This window comes from Vigna unguiculata, chromosome 1 (assembly GCF_037176805.1).
Source record: "Vigna unguiculata cultivar grain cowpea cultivar isolate G323 ecotype 2 chromosome 1, ASM3717680v1, whole genome shotgun sequence".
NCBI lineage: Eukaryota > Viridiplantae > Streptophyta > Magnoliopsida > Fabales > Fabaceae > Vigna > Vigna unguiculata.
The window spans coordinates 22,191,215-22,211,792 of record NC_140792.1 but is presented as its reverse complement, the minus strand read 5'-3'; the positions used below and the strand labels follow the sequence as shown (position 1 = coordinate 22,211,792).

Sequence of the window (20,578 nt, the reverse complement as noted above, 5' to 3'; positions counted from 1 at the left end):
CCCAAATCCTCTCACACAATCAAGTACTCTTAACCATTTAAGCTAGTATTTTTCCATGTCATGAAAGTTAACATTTAATGCCATAAAGGCTCACACTACCCGCATTTATTAAATAATTATTTATTTAATTATTTAAATCCTCTAGTCTTACAGTCACTAGGGAAGTCTTACAGTCACTAGGGAAAGTTGACCAATTTGATTCTCCAACTTTTTGATTGAAGCTTCCTAGTTCTTGAAATTAGTCTTTACCTCATTTATGAAATTAGAAGTTTGCTCCATAAATGTTGAGGTTTGCATAGTTAGCTTCTCCAAAGCACTCTCCAAAGTAGATATCTTATTTCCTTGGTTGCTAGATTGTGCTTGATATTGATATGGAGACTTTGGTTGATTAGATTGATTCAAACCACTCCAAGGTGTGTTTAGTGAACTCCTCTAATTTGTATTAAAATTGTTAGCAAACTAATTATGTTGTTGGCCTACTACATTCACATGTGCCTCTCGATAAGTGACTTGACATTCACCATTTTGATGCATTCCTCCACAAAAATCACACATTAGAGACGTTGTATTAAATACTTTTGCTTGCATATTACCCAACTTCTGAGTCAACTCAATCATTTGTTATGTTAATAACCTGTTTTGAGCTAGGATAGCATCCAAAATATTAACCTCTAATACTCCACCTTTTCTATTTTGACCATCAAATTGCATATTCACGGTATTATTTGCCATTAACTCAAGAGTCTCGAAAACTTCCTTTGATGTTTTCAAATTAAACGATCTTCCACTTGTTGCATCCATAATTGCTTTAAAAGAGGGTGCAAGACCGTTGTAGAATATCTGGACTTATAACCAATCTGGTAAAGCATAATGTGGGCATTTCCTCAATAACTCCCTATACTTTTCCCAAGCCTCGTACAGAGATTCAGTTTCTTGTTGCACAAAAGTAGTGATTTCATTTCTCATTCTCGTTGACTTGGATGCAGGAAAGTATTTGATTATGTTGGATGACTTGCAACAATGAAGGCTTGGTTTCAAAATTTTTGGCTTGAACATGAGGTCTCATAATGCTTCCTTGTAATTATTAGTATTTGGCATTGAATAATCACGAAGAGTCCTCCTCACAAGTGGGTCTTGATCTGCCCTTGTTGATATATGCTCTTTCTTATCAATTGATGGCTCTGCTTTTCTTTCTTGCTTCTTCTTTCTTGCGCTACTCCTATTACGTTTAGCAAAATGATCAATTTCAGGGTCAAAAAGCAAGATTTTTTCTGCAACTGTACCTCGCATAAACAACTTAGAGACACAAGATTCTAACAACAAAATTCACGTGAAAACAAATTAATATAAGCAAGATAATTAAAATAGAAAAAATAAATAAATAAATAACTAAAAGTAAAAATAGTTTTGACTACCTAAAAATTAAATCTCAAATCTTAAGCGAACTAGATCACTAATATCAACAGAAAAATCAATCCTTGGCAACGACGCCAAAAGCTTGACAAACGTTTGGCAAGTGCACCAATCGTTAACGTAGTAATAAAATATCGTCCTTTGGGATTGACTCGTTGAATACTAAATTCCTAATTTACATGATTTTGAGCAAATGAGATTCACTGGAATTGCAAGCATAAACATGTCCAATTTCTCAATTGTGACAACCTTACCGATTCAATTTATAATTACAAACAATCTTCAATTTCCTAATTGTAAAATTGCTCATAGAATAAACAAAAAAAAATCATAAATAGAACACTCAAATAAATAACATTAATGAACATCAATTGTCAAGAAATAGAAACTATAATATAGAGTCTTACATCAATTTTCCAACAAAAACAAAATTAGTTTTGTATAATGTAAAAGCTAAATATCGGCAAAAGAAGAGAAAATGATGAAGATGAGGAGAGATTTTTTTTGTGAACGATCCTCCCATTTTATCCTTTCTACGTTTTCTCCACTTGTTGAGATTGTTACTTCTCTCCCTTAACCATTTCCCCTTTTTTATCTTTCTTTTATATTCTTTTTCTTTAAATCCTTCACAATCCACATCATATTAATATTTCTTTATAAAAATCAACATGTTGTGGGAAAATCCACAAGCCACATGCGAAACTCATTGTTTTGCACTCTATATTCTAAAGTCAAATCCATAGGTCGTAGAAAAAGTTCATCAGGCACTTGTAGAAGTTGTTGTTTTGATTCCTTCACATTTGAGGCCAAATCCATTGTCATGGAAAAATCCACCAAGCATCAGTGAAACTTGTTTTGAATCCTACATCTTTAAAAACAAAACCACAGGTCATGGAAAAATTCACCAGGCACGTGTGAATTTCACTCATTTGTTTTCTTCACTTTTGACACTAACTCCCTTCAAATTGCTCACCTCAAAACACCACCTGTTTACACAAACAATACACCAACCCAAATGTATGGTCCGAAACAAAGATAATGCAAAATGATATCATTGCAATAATGCAAAAATGAATAAAAATGGTCTAAACTAATGTATGAATGCACATAGATTTTATTTGTTCATCAACATTATGGATGGAAACTATTACTTGAAATATTTCATTGGTACAATTTTATACCATTTCGTCACTCATCAATTTAAAGTCATCGTAGAAACCATTCTATAATGGTTGATTCTTAATTTGCGTTCTATAATTGTTGTCTCAACTACAAAATGAGTTACATTACATTTCCTAATATATAATACCAAATAAACACTCTAATTTGGCAACAAGGTTTACACGCATAAAGCACTCATAGTGGTGTTTACGTCTGGCATTGTGCATTCACCAAGGCCTTCCTATTCCTCCAAGCCTCCGAGCCAACTGAATATCCTTTGTCACTGAGATAACAAAAAGAAAGAGAACTCAAAAATACTCACATGGGAAGAAATACTCAAAAATAATAATAATATTATTATTATTATTATTATTATTATTATTATTATTATTATTATTATTAGCTTAAATTATACAACATGGTTATACACGAACAAAAAATAATTAAAGAAATTCATCATAAGCGATAATAACATAGTAATGAAATAAAAATATTAAAGGTAAAGGGAAAATTATTAGAAAAAAAAAAAAAGGAAAAATGGGAACTAGAATTCTGAAGGAAGTAAAATGGGTCAACCGGGTAAAAAAGGAATAGCCACATGAGACATGAGGAACAAAGGCAACATTTTGTGATATGGGAAGGAGGGTTCTGCAACCCTATACATGACCAGAGGTAATAAACTCTCCGCTATGTTTATATCTTTCTGTATTCAGCATTCTTTATAAAGATACACACCAATTAAAAGGTAATGGCGAATCAGAACTATAAGTGTATTTGTCAATTAAAACAATGCGTATTTTCTCTTAAAAAAAGGCAAAACTTTCCACCCAGTACAGCACCGGGAAGTTTTTTTCCTCTAGCATTTACTCCGTCATACGGTAGAATATCCTTTTAATTGTAACTAATAAATTAATAAAACAATTAATTTATATGTAACAGAAGAAACAAATACATTTATCACAAATAAAAGCAGGTATAGAATCTATGAAAGCCAAATTCATGGATGATTAGATGATCCACGAAAAATCTGGTTAAGAATTTAAAAAATTATATCAACTTACTAAGAGTAATACGCCTAGCGTGAATTGCACAAAGCATTCCATCTTCAAACAAGTGAACTAGACATTCTTCAGCTGCCTGCAGTAAGGTTATATAAATTCCAAAAGAATTGCATGTTTTATGAGAAATTTGGTTAAAAATGACACAACAGGAGAAAATGAATAAATGATTCTAAATTAATGTTATTAACAAGTGAACAAATCACGACCACAGCAGCGCTATTGACAAGGACTCGATACAAGGCATCCAAAAACACATCGGAGATGTAAACGTAGCAAGCAAATGGTGAGACACGTTAAAAGGTGTGGATGGGTGATCAAGAGTGAGTTTTGATGTCAGGCAACTTTGAGAGGGGAGAAGTACAAGTGTATTCCCTGCTTAGAAGTAAAAATCTTATGGAAGAGGAGGAAATCTGGTGAATTCGGACCTTTGTTGGAATAGGTTCCTCCCTAAGGTTTGAACTCGAAACATTAAATTCGTTTTCCGATAACATTGTTACTAAAAGGTTAACCAAATCGTCCAGGAAACAAAATTCCTTAATAGAACCACTTACGCTTAAACTCTTCTTTTTGTTTCCCTCGAACTTGGGAGTCGATGAAATAGATTTGGTTTGAAATAAAATTGAAATTTACAACCTAGTACGTTTAGTTACATCAAATAATATTGGAAATTTACACTAATTACGCTTACCTTCCCCCTCCTCCCTCATTAAGAATAACAATAATCCAAGCATAGGGTTGGCCACCCCTTTTCATTCCATAACCTATTTTGATTTTATAATATCTCCTTTCCTTCCCATTGTGATAGCAATGTTGAAAAAGTATTCCGGAATTGATTACATGAATGCAATAATAAGAGAACAAAAACATTACTTGCTGTCTAAAGAAGCATACATTGCAACTAGCGTGTTCATATGTTGCTCAACCCCAGAGATAACAACAAAAAGTTTACATTCTTAAAAATGGGTTAAAAATCACTTTGATCTCAATTAACGAACACCCTTGGAGACAAGTTCATTGGAACAGTCCTGAGACACTGTCCTCTTTTCCATTCACCCTCCCCTGAAGTTCAGATTCTTAAATATTGGTTAAGAACAGTCTTGGAGACAAGTTAGTGGGAAGAGTTCTGAGACACTACACCCTTTTCCACTCCCCCCTCTCCCAGTGGAGCCTCCCTGACCTTTCCCTCCATACACCCAGGAAAGAAAAAAAAAATAAAAATTCAGCTACGCCTATTGAATTCGTAAGGATTTATGAAAAAGAAAAGGGACCTTGCATTATTGATGCCTTAAATTATAATATAAAAAAAAAACGTTAAAAATAGAGAATTCTAATTAAATATTTATCACTTGGAAGTCTGATGAAACACATCTTAACAAGTTACTTATTATTATTCTCATTTCATTAAGACTGCAACTAACTAGAGCATCTTGATTTATAGTTATACATTAAATTTCTAAAACCTCAATTTTCACAGATCAATGGTTTTTGTTTCTAAGCAGATTCAGTAATATTGGACAGATTTTCAATGTTTAAAACCATGCAAAAGGCACACAAATAAAATAAATTTACAAAAAAAAAAAAACAAATTGAATTGAGGACTGCAGTACAATCTAATAACACATTATTTTAAGTATAAAAATTTAAAGAGTTCACCCAGCAACAAATTGACACAAGGTCAGGAAGAAGTTGTGTTAAAACAATTTAACTAAACATTGATTTTTCTTTTTATGAAAACAGCCTTTGCTTTCTAATTAGATGAATTGAAAATTTGCAACATTCTAGCACTCTAGCGATAACTCAAATGCACATGGAATAAGTTGCATACCTCCTGCAGTGCTACCACAGCTTCAGGCGTCCAGCGAGACACCTCCGTAGAGAATTGATGTGTAATTTGTTTGACCTACAGCCAAACAAACATTGCCAAAACAACGTCAACAAACTTCTCCCAAGATTTAATTCAGCCAAATAACGTCCATCAGTGAACAAGTGGCAAAAGCTACAAAAATATTCCCACAAAAAAAAACAAAACGGCAACCAAACTATGATGCTCATTTCTATACCCTAGTAATTTACTTAATGTTAATTAGCAACCACAGTATGATGCCCACTTCTACACCCAAGTAATTTACTTAGTGTTAGTCAGAGTGGGAGAAGCTGCAAGTGAAGTATTATGAAAATCAAAAAAATTTAGATGCAAACTTTGCACAAATTACTGGAATGAAAATCTAATTCTAATTGAAAAACGTCACCAAAAGAACTGTATCCAATTTTTGTCCTTATGAAAACCAGATGTTGGACATTAATTTCAGATTCAGATATTTACGGTAATGGTAAATAGGGAGAACTAATTCTGCTAACTGTCCAACAAACATACTAACTCAACTGCGTAATTGTAATTAGTGTTTTTTTGCATACAATCCACCCAATGCAGCTAGGTAACACCGATCCAGCATCTCTAGATGTTTTAATGTTGCATTAAAATGTGTAAAACTTCCATTCAACGCCAACCAAACAGTTTCCAAACACACCCCTAATAATAACAATGTTGGCATATCCGTTCCATCGAACATAACACCGATCATATACCAATCAAAAAAAATTTCCAACACACCCCTCATCACCTGTAGTAAAAGATTCACAGATAGCCATAATGACTTTTTTGGTATAATTGCTAATGTTTTTAGAGGAAAATCTAAGCATCAAAGCGAAGCAAAGCAGCATACCCAAAACTAACATCATATTATCACTATTTATTACATTTCCTAGTACAAGCGACACAAAAATGGACTAATCTCCACTAAAGAGCAAATCCGAGATGGTTGCGGAAAAACTTACACATCTGATAAAGGGGGCAGCCGGGATAAGAAGCTTGCAACTCTTCTGAAAATGACGAATCTCGCGAAGCGCCGCTGTTCCTGGCTTACTGCGCTTTTTCTTCCTTCCCTGAGTCTGTGGCGCTGCTGCTGCTGCTTCTTCTTTTTTAATTTTTCAACAAATGATGATGAAATATCAGAACACCAAAAATGAATCAGCAGAATAATTACAACCACAGCTCAACTCAAACGAAGAACGCGTTTTTCACGTACCCTGCGGCTCCTCTTCTTGAGCCCTTCTACGACTTCTTGTCGCAGGCTTCAATCACAATTTGAGAAAACAGAAGTCAAATTAGGGATTTCGCAGATCGAAACGGAGAGAGAGACAGTTACCGATTGCTGTGGCGTGGATGTGGAAGCGCGACTGACTTTTTTTTTACCTTCGAATTGAATAGGGAAGAAAATCAGGGTTTGGTTTTGAGAAGTGAAAAAAAAAACAAAAAAAAAAACTAAGTGTTGAATTTCAGACATACCAACTTTGAGCGAAGCTGGCGTGTGCTTCACTCTCGCCATGGAACCCAACAACGAACGAATTATGAAGAAAGCGAAACTTGTCTCAGTTTTTGGTTTCACCTTTTGCATCTTTTGAAATTCTAAAATGCAGCATTTTGCCTCCACTTTCTTGATTTCCCAAACTACCCCTGCTTCAATATTACCGTTATCTCACTGACTAGCACATTAAATTATTATTTTTCTAACTTTTTAATTTAATTTTGGTAGATTACTAACTTGGATAAGGTAAGAATTAAAAATTATAACTATAACATTAATAAATTCTCGTTTATTTAAATAAAGGTTTTTTAAAATAAAATAATTATCTCATTATTTCATATTTAAATAATTTTATTTGAATTTAATATTTTTAAAATTAAAATAATTACCTATAATAATTTTTACAAGTGATTTTTAAAGTAATTAGACTACTTATACCTCCTTTTAATATTATTTTGTATATATTTTTATTTTTACCTTCTAATGATTAAATAATTTGTATTGTCTCTTAAACTTTTATTATGTTAATCTAGGGATGAAAGGTAAAATAAAAAAGAAGACCAAAATCAAAATATTAAAATAACAAGTTAATTAAGTGATTGATGTACTGTAGAAATTAATAACTTTTTAGTCATGTGATAAACAAACAGTAGAAGATAGTGTTAAAAAAATTATTTCTTTCTGTTGATGTTTTATAAAAAACAAAAAAAAAAAACAAAAAGTTAGAATCATCTTTACTTAGGAAAAACAAAAGTATAATCATCTCAAATAACATGTGCAACTTGTTGCTACCGTATTCTTACAAAATGAATGTGTACTGATAGATCTGTATGAGATTCATTTCTCATCTTTTTAATATAAATGTACATTGACAAATTAAAATTATAATTGTTCAGCTTTAAAATTACTTTTATATCAAATATGTAATTTTAGTTTTTATAAAAATTTATTATATATTTCTTTCTTCAATTTTATAAAACAAGTCATTTTAATTCATGATTATTATGTCAGTAACGTCCCATTTAATTTATAAACGCAATTAAAGGAAACGCCACACATAAGATAGTATAACAACGCAGTCCTGGGGTTCTCAACATCACCCCTACAACACTAGGCACACCACGATGCCAACAAAAGCAGAATAACTATTTAACTAAAAGTTTACAATCTAATAACCACGAATACAGGGGCCATAGCCCTAAAGAAAGCACGACGGAAAGAAGTATAAGATCCATCCCAGATGGCTAAGCAGCGGAATCACCATTCCCTTGTTGACCACGAGAACCTCGCCCATCTGCTCCCCTCAATCAAATTGATGATCATCGCAAGGAAGAATAGTCACATACAACACAACCATGCAACGAAACGGGTAAGCTAGAGCCAACAACATATTCATCATACAGTCAAATATATTTTCATCATCTCATATCCATATAACAACCAAGCATGTTATGACTCTTCATTCAATACACTACGACTCGACTCGACTCATCCGGATACGTATAACTTGGTCGGATTCAGCGGATGCTTGCACTTGTGGTGTATACCTCTGCTCGACCCTGAGCTGCTCGATCATGAGCTATGTGTTACAAGTGTTACGATGAATCAAATTTCCCTCACCACAAGGTTAGCCCTTACTGGATTTCAGGCCTCTTGCTACTCTCACCACAGGAGTCAGTCCGCTCTAGGTGAGACTAACTGGCTCCTCAGAGTGTCAGGATGCAACCTTACCTTGAATCCTTAGCTAGTTATACAGATGGGGCACCACCATGGACACCCACTAACAGGGGCCATGGGATTACGTCCCGACCACTGAAGCGTAGCCCCGGAGGTCTCACCTAGAGACCCTAAGGAATTACACGTTGACACGGACAAACATTCATAAAACAGCAGTAGGAGAACATCAAAGTCATGTTTACAATTCCATACCCATCCATGAGATCTATTCCTCGTACGCATCACATTTGAATCCATACATCTGATCATCGCCACCCCATGAGTCTAGGGTCTCCTCTCATGTTAATACCATGTTCCTTTAATTTCCAACCACACATTCATTTCGCATGCCAAGTTCATACCCAACCCGTTATGCACAATTCATAATTCATGCCAAGCACACATAATATTCCATTATATACATGTTTCTCATCATACAATTCACACTGAAGCCAATATCAATCATCCAAGAATAAACAAGCACCCCAAACAGCGTACTGCCTCGCCCAACCCCTCGCTCAGGCTGAAGGGTTTCGCTCAGGCGAGACGTGCTCGCTCAGGTGAGCCCCCCTTTCGCCTAGGCGAGGGTTCGATGGAGCACCCAGGGAACATCACGGGATCTCGCTTAGGCGAGACCCCTCTCGCCTGGGCGACCTTTCACGCAATAGGATTTGGGCGAGCCTTCGTCAGACTGGCCTAGGCGAATCCGACTCGCCTGGGCGAGATTACCAGTTCTCGCCCTGGTTTCTCCTGCAACAGATGTACATTCTGATCCATACAACCATACAAGGTATCCCACGCACCAAAAACAATGATTTCACCGTACAACATCAAGCAAACTCAAGAATAGACCAAAAATATCATCTTAAACCTGAAACCCTAACTTCCCGTACCTGGAAAGGGCTAAGAGCGGGGTGCGTCTCCAACAGCGGAACGCGAAGCTCCAACGGCAGATTACTAAGCTGTGGAACAGATGCGGAAGAACATATGTAAACCTACGACGAACCCCTACTGGAAGTACAACATAAAGGCGGAAGAAAAGCAAGACCTGAGGTGTAGAGCACTTACATGAGGCTAGGAACGCAACTGAGTTCACTGGTTCAGGGTTAGGAGTAAACCTTAGCAGAGCTCTAGTGCGGAAAGGGCGACGGCTGCTGAGTTCTGCAAGAGTGAGAGTGAGTATGGAATTAGGGCAACACGAAAGTTTTTATCCTATGGGCCGGCCTTTAGGCCCACTGCTGCAGGGCAGCCCTAAAGATTAAGGGGCAGAAATAAAGGGCCTTACATTTAATCGTTAACAAAGACTATTACCCCTATAATTTCGATATAATGATGTAATTGTTATTGATAACGTAGCAAATAATCTCATGGTGAAAATAGGAGAAAAAATTGAATATTATTTTTCCAAAATTAGCGCAAGATATTTGTAACACTGAAATGCATTAGTTATGGTTGTATTATATTAAGAAAATAAAAACTTTAGAATGAAGCTTCACACATATAGACATGAGAAATATTTTTTAATTGCTTTAATTATAAAATATGAGAGTTTGAAAAGGATAATTGTACTATATCTAGGCAAATCTCAATAATTATTCAGCTTATACTGCCTATATATAGTCCTATGATAAGAGCACCCCAAGTGACGAGATTGAAGCTGACCTTACTCAGAAGGGGAAGGGCAAAGAGCTGCCAAAGAACCCCAAGTCCTCGGCATACCAACCCAGTGAAGAAGAAATTGAGTACAACCCTACCCACACACACTTTCACCAACATTCAACAAACACCTATCATCTCTGCCCACCACACAACCACCCATCACCCCACCACCATCCCCGCATAACCTGCAGCCACTCATCCTGTTGCTACCCTCCCCACCACTCATATACCCCCTCACCACTACACCACCACATTCCCCACCATTATCCGACATCCCATACCACCATAACCCTTGCCACCACACCAGCCCAGACGCCACCACCCCTTCACCGATGTCATCACCACCACACCTTTTCCTGGCCAGTGAAAACCCTTCACACTGGACCACTATGCAGGCAACACTAACCCAGACGAGCACCTCAAGGTGTATGTCTCCCATGTCGCCCTCTACACATCTGAAGACGCCGTCTCTTGGAAAGCTTTTCCTACCATTCTCAAAGGCCCAACCTTAGAATGATTCACCTCTCTTCCTCCATACTCTGTTGACTACTTTGACACCCTCTCCCACCTTTTCACCACCCACTTTACTGGCAGCCACCCTCATCAGCCCACCCCCTATCCCTCCTCAGCGTTAGACAAGAAATAGATGAGACGCTTCAAGCCTTTATAGACCGTTTCAGCAAGACCGCCCTCCGGATGCCAAACCTCACTCAAGAAAGGATCCTGCAATGTATGGCCCTTACGTTGAAACCTGGTCCGTTTGCTGACAACGTCTATCTTCGACCTCCAGCCTTTATGCACAAACTTAAGCTGCGTGCTGCGGATTACATCTGCATGGAGGAGATGAAGACTTTACGCACCAAGTTCTGCACTAACTACACACCCTCAACCGCTAAGACAGATAAACCACCCTCACACTCTGAACCTAGGCCCAGAGAGCCTAGACCACCACGCTTTTCCAAATACGCCCTGCTGACGTCCCTAGATCACGCCTTCTCGACGAGGCACTCCAAGCAGACCTTATCCCACCACCATGCAAAACCTTGAATCCCCAATGCAGATATGACCAAATACTGTAAGTATCACCGAAACAATGGACACACCATGTAAGATCCACTAAATTTAATTAAATAAATAATTAATTAATTAAGAAATGCGGGCAGTGGGAGCCTTTAAGGCATTAATTATTGATTGATATGACGTGGAAAAGGACTAGCTCAAGTGGTTTAGAGTACTTGGTTGTGTGTGAGGACTTGGGTTTAAGTCCTATGTATGTTGTTTATATGCTATTTAATTTATAATTATTTTAATTAGAAATTGTTTCATATAATATATTGGTTGTGGTGCGTGATATTATATTCTTAAATGATTAAGAATTATCACGAAACATGAATTGGTTAAATGGTTGTGTATTGAGTTGGCATTGGCATGTTATGGGTTCGAACCTTGGTAACTCTAAATTAAACTTTCTTTTTGCTAAAATTAGTTTTGGCATGAAGGTGAAAGGGTAGGAAAAACCCTAGCTGAATGAGTAGCTAAGGGAGGTTGGAAAAACAGTCCATAATGACTAATTGAATGGCAATTATCATGAACATTAAGCCATTTTCGTTTTAGCACATTAAACTACCATTAAGGCACCATTAAAAGTGCAATATTGAGTGAGAAAGAAGGTTTTATGTGCTGCCATTGTTGCTTAGTGAAAGGAAAGGAATGCGAAATTTGAGAGTTTTCTGTGATAATTGAGTGAGAAGGAGAGCTAACGCGGGAAAACAAGGGGAGTCCATTCTGATCAAAGAAGAAACCAAGAACCCCAAGTTTAAGCGAAGGAATCCAGGTTAGGGGATTTTTACGCGTTAATTTTATTTTAAGTCTGATTGTCATGCTAAATATAGTAGCTGTACTCGTTAATTTTATAATTATGTCTGATTGGCATGCTAAATTTAGTATGATTATGATTGAGATTTTATTTCCTTAAGTTAGAATTTCTGGAAATTCCCAGAAATAGTTTGGCCGACGATGAACTACTGCTAGACGATTCTTTCCTTTTCTAGGCCATTTAGGGTTCATGTAGAGGAGCACCTGCCAAATATAGTGTAAAATAACATGTTTGACCAACGTTGACGACCTTTACCCAAAGTTGACTGGTTGACCAGTCTTGACTCTTTGACAGTCCATTGAGAGGTTACCACGTGTTAGAGTACTCTCTCTCTCTCCATTAGGGTTTGACTGTGGTGAGTGGTTGCGCGAAGGTTGCGGTGGTTGACGTGGTGGCGACGAAAACGCTAGTGGTGCTGGGTCCGCAACTGTTGTGAAAAACGGTGATAGGCTCACGTTCTGGAGTTGCGATGATGGTTGCGAGAAGGTTTTATTGCTGCCATGAGCGTTGCCACGATGAAGAAGATGCAGATCTGGTCCCAACGAGAAGACACAGTTGCTGGTTGCGAGGGGTTCCATGGTTGACGTCACGAGGAAGAAGACGATTTGCGCACTGTTACAGGTTTGGAGGCGTTGCATTGACCACGGGTTCGCTCACGATGAAGGAGAAAAATGGAGGACTCACGGTGGCTGCCAAGTTCACGGTGGATATGGACGGTGTTGTTGGTCCGAGGTTCTTTGGTGTCCGCGCAGATCGAAAGCAGCGAATTATGAAGGCTGGTTCGAGCATGGTGCAGCGGTGGCGACATCGTGATGCGTCGTAGAAGATGGTGGCGCGAAAATGGAGCAATGGAGGTCTGTTTGGATGCTGCCAGTGATGGAGGGTGACAACGCTACATTAAAACAACGGGATCCAAAGGTGATCGGAGGGCGTGGTGACGGCCAGCGGCTATGACATGATGAGGGAGAAAGAGAAGAAAATTAAGGTTAGGGTTTTGGTTGTGTGAAGGAGAGAGAGTGATGAGGTGTCATTCCGTGATTGGGTATTTTAGTGAGTGGAGGATTGATGACGTGGCAAGTTTTAAATGGTTATTTTAGTAAGTGGAGGATCGAGGACGTGGCAAACTTTAATTGGTTATTTAAGTGAGTAGAGGATCGTCATGTGGCGTAATCTAGTTGAGTGGAGTTTAAGTGATATTAGGGGTGCAGATTAGTAAAAAGAAGGGGTGCAGAACAGAGTTAGAAGACCCAATTTCAGGAGGGGAATGGAAAATAAAAACTGGAGGTGCATTTAGCTCCATAAATATTCCTTTTCAGAAATAGATAGCCAATTGCAGAAAGGGGGTGTAAAAGTTAAAACTAGGGGTGCATTTAGCTCCTGAATTATTTCTCTCAAAAATTCTGATTTTTGGGCTTATTTTATGACTTGAAATATTCCCAATTCACACCCTTAAGGACCTAAATTAGATTCCAATTGCATTATTAAACTCACGAATATCCAATAATATAATATGCAACTAAAATCAATTATTAAGCGCGAAAATAATATTAAATCCCCAAAATGTGAACACTTAATAAAAGCAAAGGTTTGAACTCATCATACCCTCCAGGTGGTCTGGAAGTGGGAGGTGCCAGGCGCCTCGTGAGCAGCGTTAGGCGATATTGTTGTAGTAGAATTATATTTTGCTTGTGTGATTTGCATGGTCTACAAGGCTTCTAGGATAACTTAAAGGTCAGCTTGCTGGTGTTCCTTGAATTGTGGGTTGGAACGTATCCCTTGAGTTATGGCTCAGGATAGGGGTTAAGCACGTGCCATTCCTTGAGTTGTGGCTCGGAATGACATCCCTCGAGTTGTGGCTCGGGATGACGGATGAACACGAGGAACCCTTGAGTTATGGCTCAGGTTGGCGAGTGTTGCTGGTGTGAGTGTGTTGGTTGTGGCCTGCACGGATGGGTCCAGATAGATTGCCCTCCTCAGTAATTAGCTGACGAGTTTGGTAGATTTGGGACGTTACCAGCTATGTTTGTATTGGGAACTCCACCTGGCGTTATGGTGTGTGATCCGTAGCATGGTTTCCTGTACATGCTCTATGGTTGTGGACGATAAGTGTGGCAGCAAGACACCTTAAGATACTCACTAAAAGACGTAGAACACGGTTGGCATGGTAGCGACCATGTGTTATGGAATCAAAGGATAGAAATTCCTTTGGTGTACTTGTGTGATTTATCTGATGAAAATATATGGTTTATATATATGTTTATTCTGTTAGCTCACCCTATCTGCTTGTGTTTGGCGATGATCGTGTAGCGGTACACAAGAGCAGATGATATTGCAAGTGGATCTGGTGAGGCCTAGAGACGGAGCGGGGCTAGTATTGGGAGAATATTTTTTTATCAGAGTTTTATTAAGTTTTGGAAAAGTTGTAATATTTTATAGGGTTAAATATGTTTTTGGTCCCTCAAGTTTGAGCGAAATTTGGGTTTAGTCCCTCATCAAAACTTTTGACCAATTTAGTCCTTCATCTTCCAAAATACATGAATTTAGTCCTTTTAACCAAATTTTGTTAAGTTTATCTGACATTTCAAGCGCATTTCATGATAGTATTTAAATTATTTATACTGTTTGACACATTTTTGCTTCAATGTTAACTTAAATACTATCATGAAATGCGCTCGAAACGTCAGATAAACTTAACAAAATTTGGTTAAAAGGACTAAATTCACGCATTTTGAAAGATGAAGGACTAAATTGGTCAAAAGTTTTGATGAGGGACTAATTCCAAATTTTGCTGAAACTTGAGGGACCAAAAACATATTTAACCCTATTTTATATTATTAAACTTGGTTTTTATTATGGATTTTATGTTTAAGTTATAGTAGAGGTTTTGTGATTATTTATTACTACTATAAGGTTTTAATTTTTCCGTGTTTTGGGAATATAAGTTATAATAAATGAAGTTTTATTATTTATTTCTTTATTTTATTATTTAAATCTATAATATTCGGTCGGGATGTTACACACCATAGATGAATGCAAGGCGCTTCAAGACAAAATAGAGGAATTGATCCGCGCTGGCCACTTCCGTCGATTCGTCAAAAAGATGGACCATCCCACCCAAGACAATCCGACAACCGCCTTCCCCCACGTGAAACCCGCACACTAACCAGCAAAACCCCAATGACCGTACAAACCACCTACTAGCCCGCACTGATGTCAACCAAGCTGATCTCCCCCTACGCGATACATCAACATTATATCTGGCGGCTTCGCCAGAGGTGCTTCCACTTCATCAGCTAGAAAGAAACACCTTCGTAACATCCAGTCCATCAACCACATCACCTATTCCCATCATAGACGTCGCATGCCCCCCATATTCACCGACGCCGATTTCCATGGCGTCGATCAACAACAAGATGATCCAATATTCATCACCATCGAGCTCAAGAACTTTGCAATAAATAAGGTGCTCATAGACCAAGGTAGTTCAGTGGATATCCTATACTAGACCACCTACCAAAAAATCCACAAAGTTTTCTTAGAACGACGATTGTGAAATTTTTTTCCAAGACCTCAAAACTACCCTTACATCCCCTCCAATCCTCCACAAACCAGACATCAACCTCCCACTACTGGTATATATCATCGTAACAGACTACATAGTAAGCGCCGCCTTAGTCCAAGAATCCGCCGGGATCCAACATCCAGTGTACTTCGTCAATAGAACCTTGCAAGACCCTGAAACTAGATACCAAATGGTAAAACAACTAGCCCTCTCCTTGGTGCATGCAGCAAGACGACTACACCCATACTTCCAAAACGACCATATCATTGTCAAAACCGACAACCCCATCCAGAAAATCCTCCAAAAATCTGACCTTGTCGGAAGAATGTCGTTTTAGGCTGTGGAACTTTCTAAATTCAACATCCATTACGAACCACACGGCCCCATCAAAGCCCAGTGCCTACTTGACTTTGTTAACGACCTCCAACATACCCCCGAAGTTGACCAATGGACACTGTACGTTGATGGTTCCTCTAATCAAAGAGGCACATATGCCAGTATCGTCCTAGAAGGCCCTAACCACATCCTCATCAAAAAATCCCTACATGTCACCTTTAAAACCTCCAACAACTAGGCTGAGTATGAAGCCATCTTCGTTGGACTATCACTTGCACTACATGAAGGAATATGCGACTACCATTCAGGTGCATGGACCATGAGTACCAGAATACTCAGAGCCGGCTACTTCTAGCCAACCATGGAAGCAGATTGTCAAGCCTTCGTCAAAAAGTGCATACCATGTTAGAAACATGGCAATCTCGTTCACCAAAAACAAAACTAGTTGCACTCCATACTCTCCCCGTGGCCATTCGCAAAATGGGGAATGAACATCTAGGGACCATTCACCCCATGAAAAGGACAAGTGAAATTCCTCATTATTGGCATTGACTATTTCACAAAATCTGGAACATAGCAGTAAAACAGAGGACGGCCAGAAAATACAACTTAAATCTATGCCCACGAATGTTCGTCAAAAGGGACCTAGTTTGGAGAATGACCAGTAGTGCAAGAAAGAAAGATGGCAAGTTCTCAACCAATTGGGATGAGCCATATCAAATATGAGAGGACATAGGAGGGGGTGCCTACAAGCTCGAGCAACTATCAGGAGAAGAGATACCGAACACGTGGAATGTATCTCACCTAAAGTTCTACTTTAGTTAATCTTGCCATTATAATAAACACAAAGTTTGTAACCTTGGGTGTACTCTTTTTTTTCACCTGGCATTTTTTCCCTAAGGAGGGTTTTGGCCAGGGGGTTTTAACGAGGCACCCAAACATCATGAATAAAACCAAAGGGTTATTCCTCTACTCAATAGATTTGCAGTTCATTTCTTAAGTTCCCCACCACTTACCAAAGTAGACCGTCTGGGTCGAACACTAATTGTTAAGTAACTTCTTAAGTTCCCCACCACCTACCAAAGTAGGCGGCTTGGGTCGAATACTAATTGTTAAGTAATTTCTTAAGTTCCCCACCACCTACCAAAGTAGGCAGCCTGGGTCGAACACTAATTGTTAAGTAATTTCTTAAGTTCCCCACCACCTACCAAAGTAGGCAGCCTGGGTCGAACACTAATTGTTAAGTAATTTCTTAAGTTCCCCACCACCTACCAAAGTAGGCGGCCTGGGTCGAACACTAATTGTTAAGTAACTTCTTAAGTTCTCCACCACCTACCAAAGTAGGCAGCTTGGGTCGAACATTAATTGTTAAAGTAACTTCTTAAGTTCCCCACCACCTACAAAAGAAGGCGGCTTGGGTCAAACACAAATCATTAAGTAACTTCTTAAGTTCCCCACCACCTACCAAAGTAGGCGGCCTGGGTTGAACACTAATTGTTAAGTAATTTCATAAAAATCCCATCACCCCTTACTAGAGTAAGCGACCTAATACTAAAATTCTTGCGTTATTTTCTCAAAACCTGTTAAGTGGTTTTCTTAAAATCCCCACCACTTACCAAAGTAAGCAGCCTGGGTCGAACATTAAAGTTGTTACATAGTTTTTTCACATTCTTGATTATTTTCTAAAAAATCCCATCAACAAAGTACACGGTCTACAACGCCAATATCAAATAGCTATAACAATACCAAATCAACATAACCATCAAACAATGCGCGCCTATAACACGAGCTAGCGGCATCATACAACACGATAGGTATATAAAGAACATTCTCCCGATTAATATACACAAAGCATTCAACATATTAAAAGTAAAAGAAAATTGTACGGTTTATTACAGACTTAGGATGAAAAAAGTAAATCAAGTATTCAGGTCCCTAAGTCTATATCTGATCCATGTTCACTTCCACGGCCGCAACCTCATCAGCATTCACAACAGGTTCATCCGCCACCTTTTCAGTTTCTTCCTCCGGGATTTAATCTGTTTCATTCACAAGTTGCCCATCAACCACATCTTTATTCACATCAAACTTGGCGTCATATGCATCTATATCCTTGTGGAAGAAGACAACTTGCCTCATACCCTTTTAGAAGTCGTCAATATGCTCATGAATGATCTAACCCTTCAGGTCTTCCAATTCGTTCACAAGACCATCATGTTTCTCTTTTAGTTCATCGTAATCGGTCTCCAAGTCATTTATTTTTTCGTTTAACTTCTTCTCAGAATCTAAACACCTAACCCTCAAGGACCCCGGCTGTTTCCTCTCCTCTAGCCACTCCTCCCTCTCCTTTTCCAAGCCGCCTTCTCCTCTGCGTGCTTGTCGGCTTGGACCTTCAACTCCTCTTTAAGCTCCTCTACCTTGGACCGACTACCCTCCTTCAACTGTCTCTAGTACAAACTACCCACTCTGTGTCCCAAGATCAAGGCTTTGTTATTAAGCTCTAGCACCTTGACCATGGCGTTGGGTTCCATGTTGGCGATGGAGTTAACAAGAGACTCCGCTAGATTAATCTCAATGTCACATCGGATGGTAGTCTCTAGCAACTCGATCAGCCCGTCCTCAGACTTCTTTACACCAGAAGAGGATCCCGGGCCCAATAAGGAAGCCCTCACCCTCTTCACATCTTTACAACCACCTTGCTTGGTGGGCACCTCCGCCTTCCTCTTCATATTGTTGTGAACATGTACCTCCACTAGCGGGTCCTGTAGGTTGGGAACCTCAATGTTCCCAACATTCTTGGCCTTTGCAGCCTTCTCCTTGCGCAATGCTTGAAACAGATTCAAGTTTTTCTTGCCTATTTGAGCCATATGACCTACAATAGCGGTAAACACCGATTAGTTTCCTAAAAAACAACATCGCGGTTAAAACACAAAAAGATACCTTCTAAATCAACAATGGGATGCAACTGAGAAAAGTGGCACATATACATATAAAAGAAACCCTCTGAGGCCCCTTTCTGACCGTGGCAAACACAATCGTTGGCGCTTACCCTCTCCAAAGCCACCATGTCCCGGTTAATGTTCCTTTCCAGGACAAGTATGTAGTTTAGCCAAGACATCAGCAAACGAGACCATCTAAACAAAGAATATTGAGTCTGCACATCCTCGGCTACCCATCCATATTTGGCTTTTCACTACACCATTTTTTGCCTTAGGCAACAATGAACTTGCCAACACATAAAAAAGTGTTGCTTAAATATATTAAAGACAACAATTTTATTGAGGTGGTTTAAAATTTATCAAAGACCACATTTTTTTGTAGTTATGGTTTAAAAATTAACAAAGACCACACTTTTTTATAGATGTGGTTTAAAAATTACCAAAGACCACATTTCATAAAATATTGACTATTTATACCATACTTTTTAAAATGTTGTCTTTAAGATATGTGATAAAAAAATGTGGCCTTAAATTTACAAATAACCTTACAAAAAAAATCTTAAATCTTTTTACACATAATATTTATCTTTGCAAAATAGTCCAATACAATAAATATATCATAATTTTTTTGTCATGGAAAATGATATTTGATTTTTACTTTAAGTTTTTACTAATGTAATAATGTAAATATTTTACTACTTTAAAATTATTTAAAATTATGTAAAACGTAAACATGTTTTTTTTTTCGCGTTAATAATAATGTATAGAAATTTTATGTTTAGGACAATATTAAAATTTTTCAATCTCGTTCTCTGCTCACAGTACATTTCTTCACATTTTGCGACTCCTTTTATCAACACCACGTGCGTCTTCTTCTGATGTTTCAGCATCTTTTTCTGATGTTTCAGCGTCTTCACATGTTGCACCGCGTCTTCGCTCCCTTTATCAACACCGCGTTCTTTGTTGCTACTCCCTTTTCCCTTCGGTATGTTCAACCTTTCTCTGAATTTCTTAAAAGCTCTGTTTCCTCTGCGAAAGTTAAGATCCTTCAATTTTTGTTGTGATTCAGATCTGTTCGTCACTGATTTCAAACCAACACTCGCTGGTCTGATGATTCCCTGAGTTTTTTCGGCTATAGGTACGTGTTTACCAAATTTCTAGGGTTTTGACATTTTTAATTTCGTTTCCATTCAAGTGTAGACTGGAAATCATATCTTTAACTTCATCCCCTAATTTTTTTTTCCTGTTTAGCGAATATATACGAGTTAAGAGGATTTTAAATGTCAGCAGTGTTCACTGATGGTTTTTGTGAATAGGAAATTGTTAGTAGGATATTATTTTAGAGCACCATGTATTACTGTAATAGTTTTAGAAGCTTTAAGAAAGTAGTTGAGAAGGAAATGAGAAAAACTGAAATGGAACTGGAGAATGATAGTGGTGGGGCTTATGTATAGTCAATGAATTTGGGAAAATAATGATGAATGGCAATA

The 20,578-nt window shown here is 38.1% G+C and overlaps 1 protein-coding gene and 1 non-coding gene across 3 annotated transcripts; one reads left to right on the top strand and one right to left on the bottom strand.

Annotated features, from left to right (window-relative positions):
* Nucleotides 1–862: 862 nt before the first annotated feature.
* LOC114165567 (small nucleolar RNA R71) lies at nt 863–969 on the top strand. Its single transcript, XR_003599733.1, has one exon. It is a non-coding gene; the product is annotated as a small nucleolar RNA R71 (small nucleolar RNA).
* A 1,591-nt stretch (nt 970–2,560) lies between these two features.
* Nucleotides 2,561–7,124, bottom strand: LOC114177283 (histone H3-like centromeric protein cnp1). 2 transcript variants are annotated; one of them, XM_028062572.2, is made up of 7 exons: nt 6,982–7,124; nt 6,842–6,888; nt 6,722–6,767; nt 6,471–6,607; nt 5,461–5,535; nt 3,636–3,711; nt 2,561–2,857 (listed from the first exon to the last, which is right to left on the bottom strand). In XM_028062572.2, exons 1-7 carry the CDS (start codon nt 7,088–7,090, stop codon nt 2,802–2,804), a joined length of 546 nt encoding a protein of 181 aa, XP_027918373.1. In that variant the 5' UTR covers nt 7,091–7,124; the 3' UTR covers nt 2,561–2,801. The 2 variants fall into 2 exon arrangements, with proteins under 2 accessions (XP_027918373.1, XP_027918365.1); XM_028062564.2 differs by having other exon boundaries at nt 6,471–6,610; nt 6,982–7,122.
* Nucleotides 7,125–20,578: the final 13,454 nt, after the last annotated feature.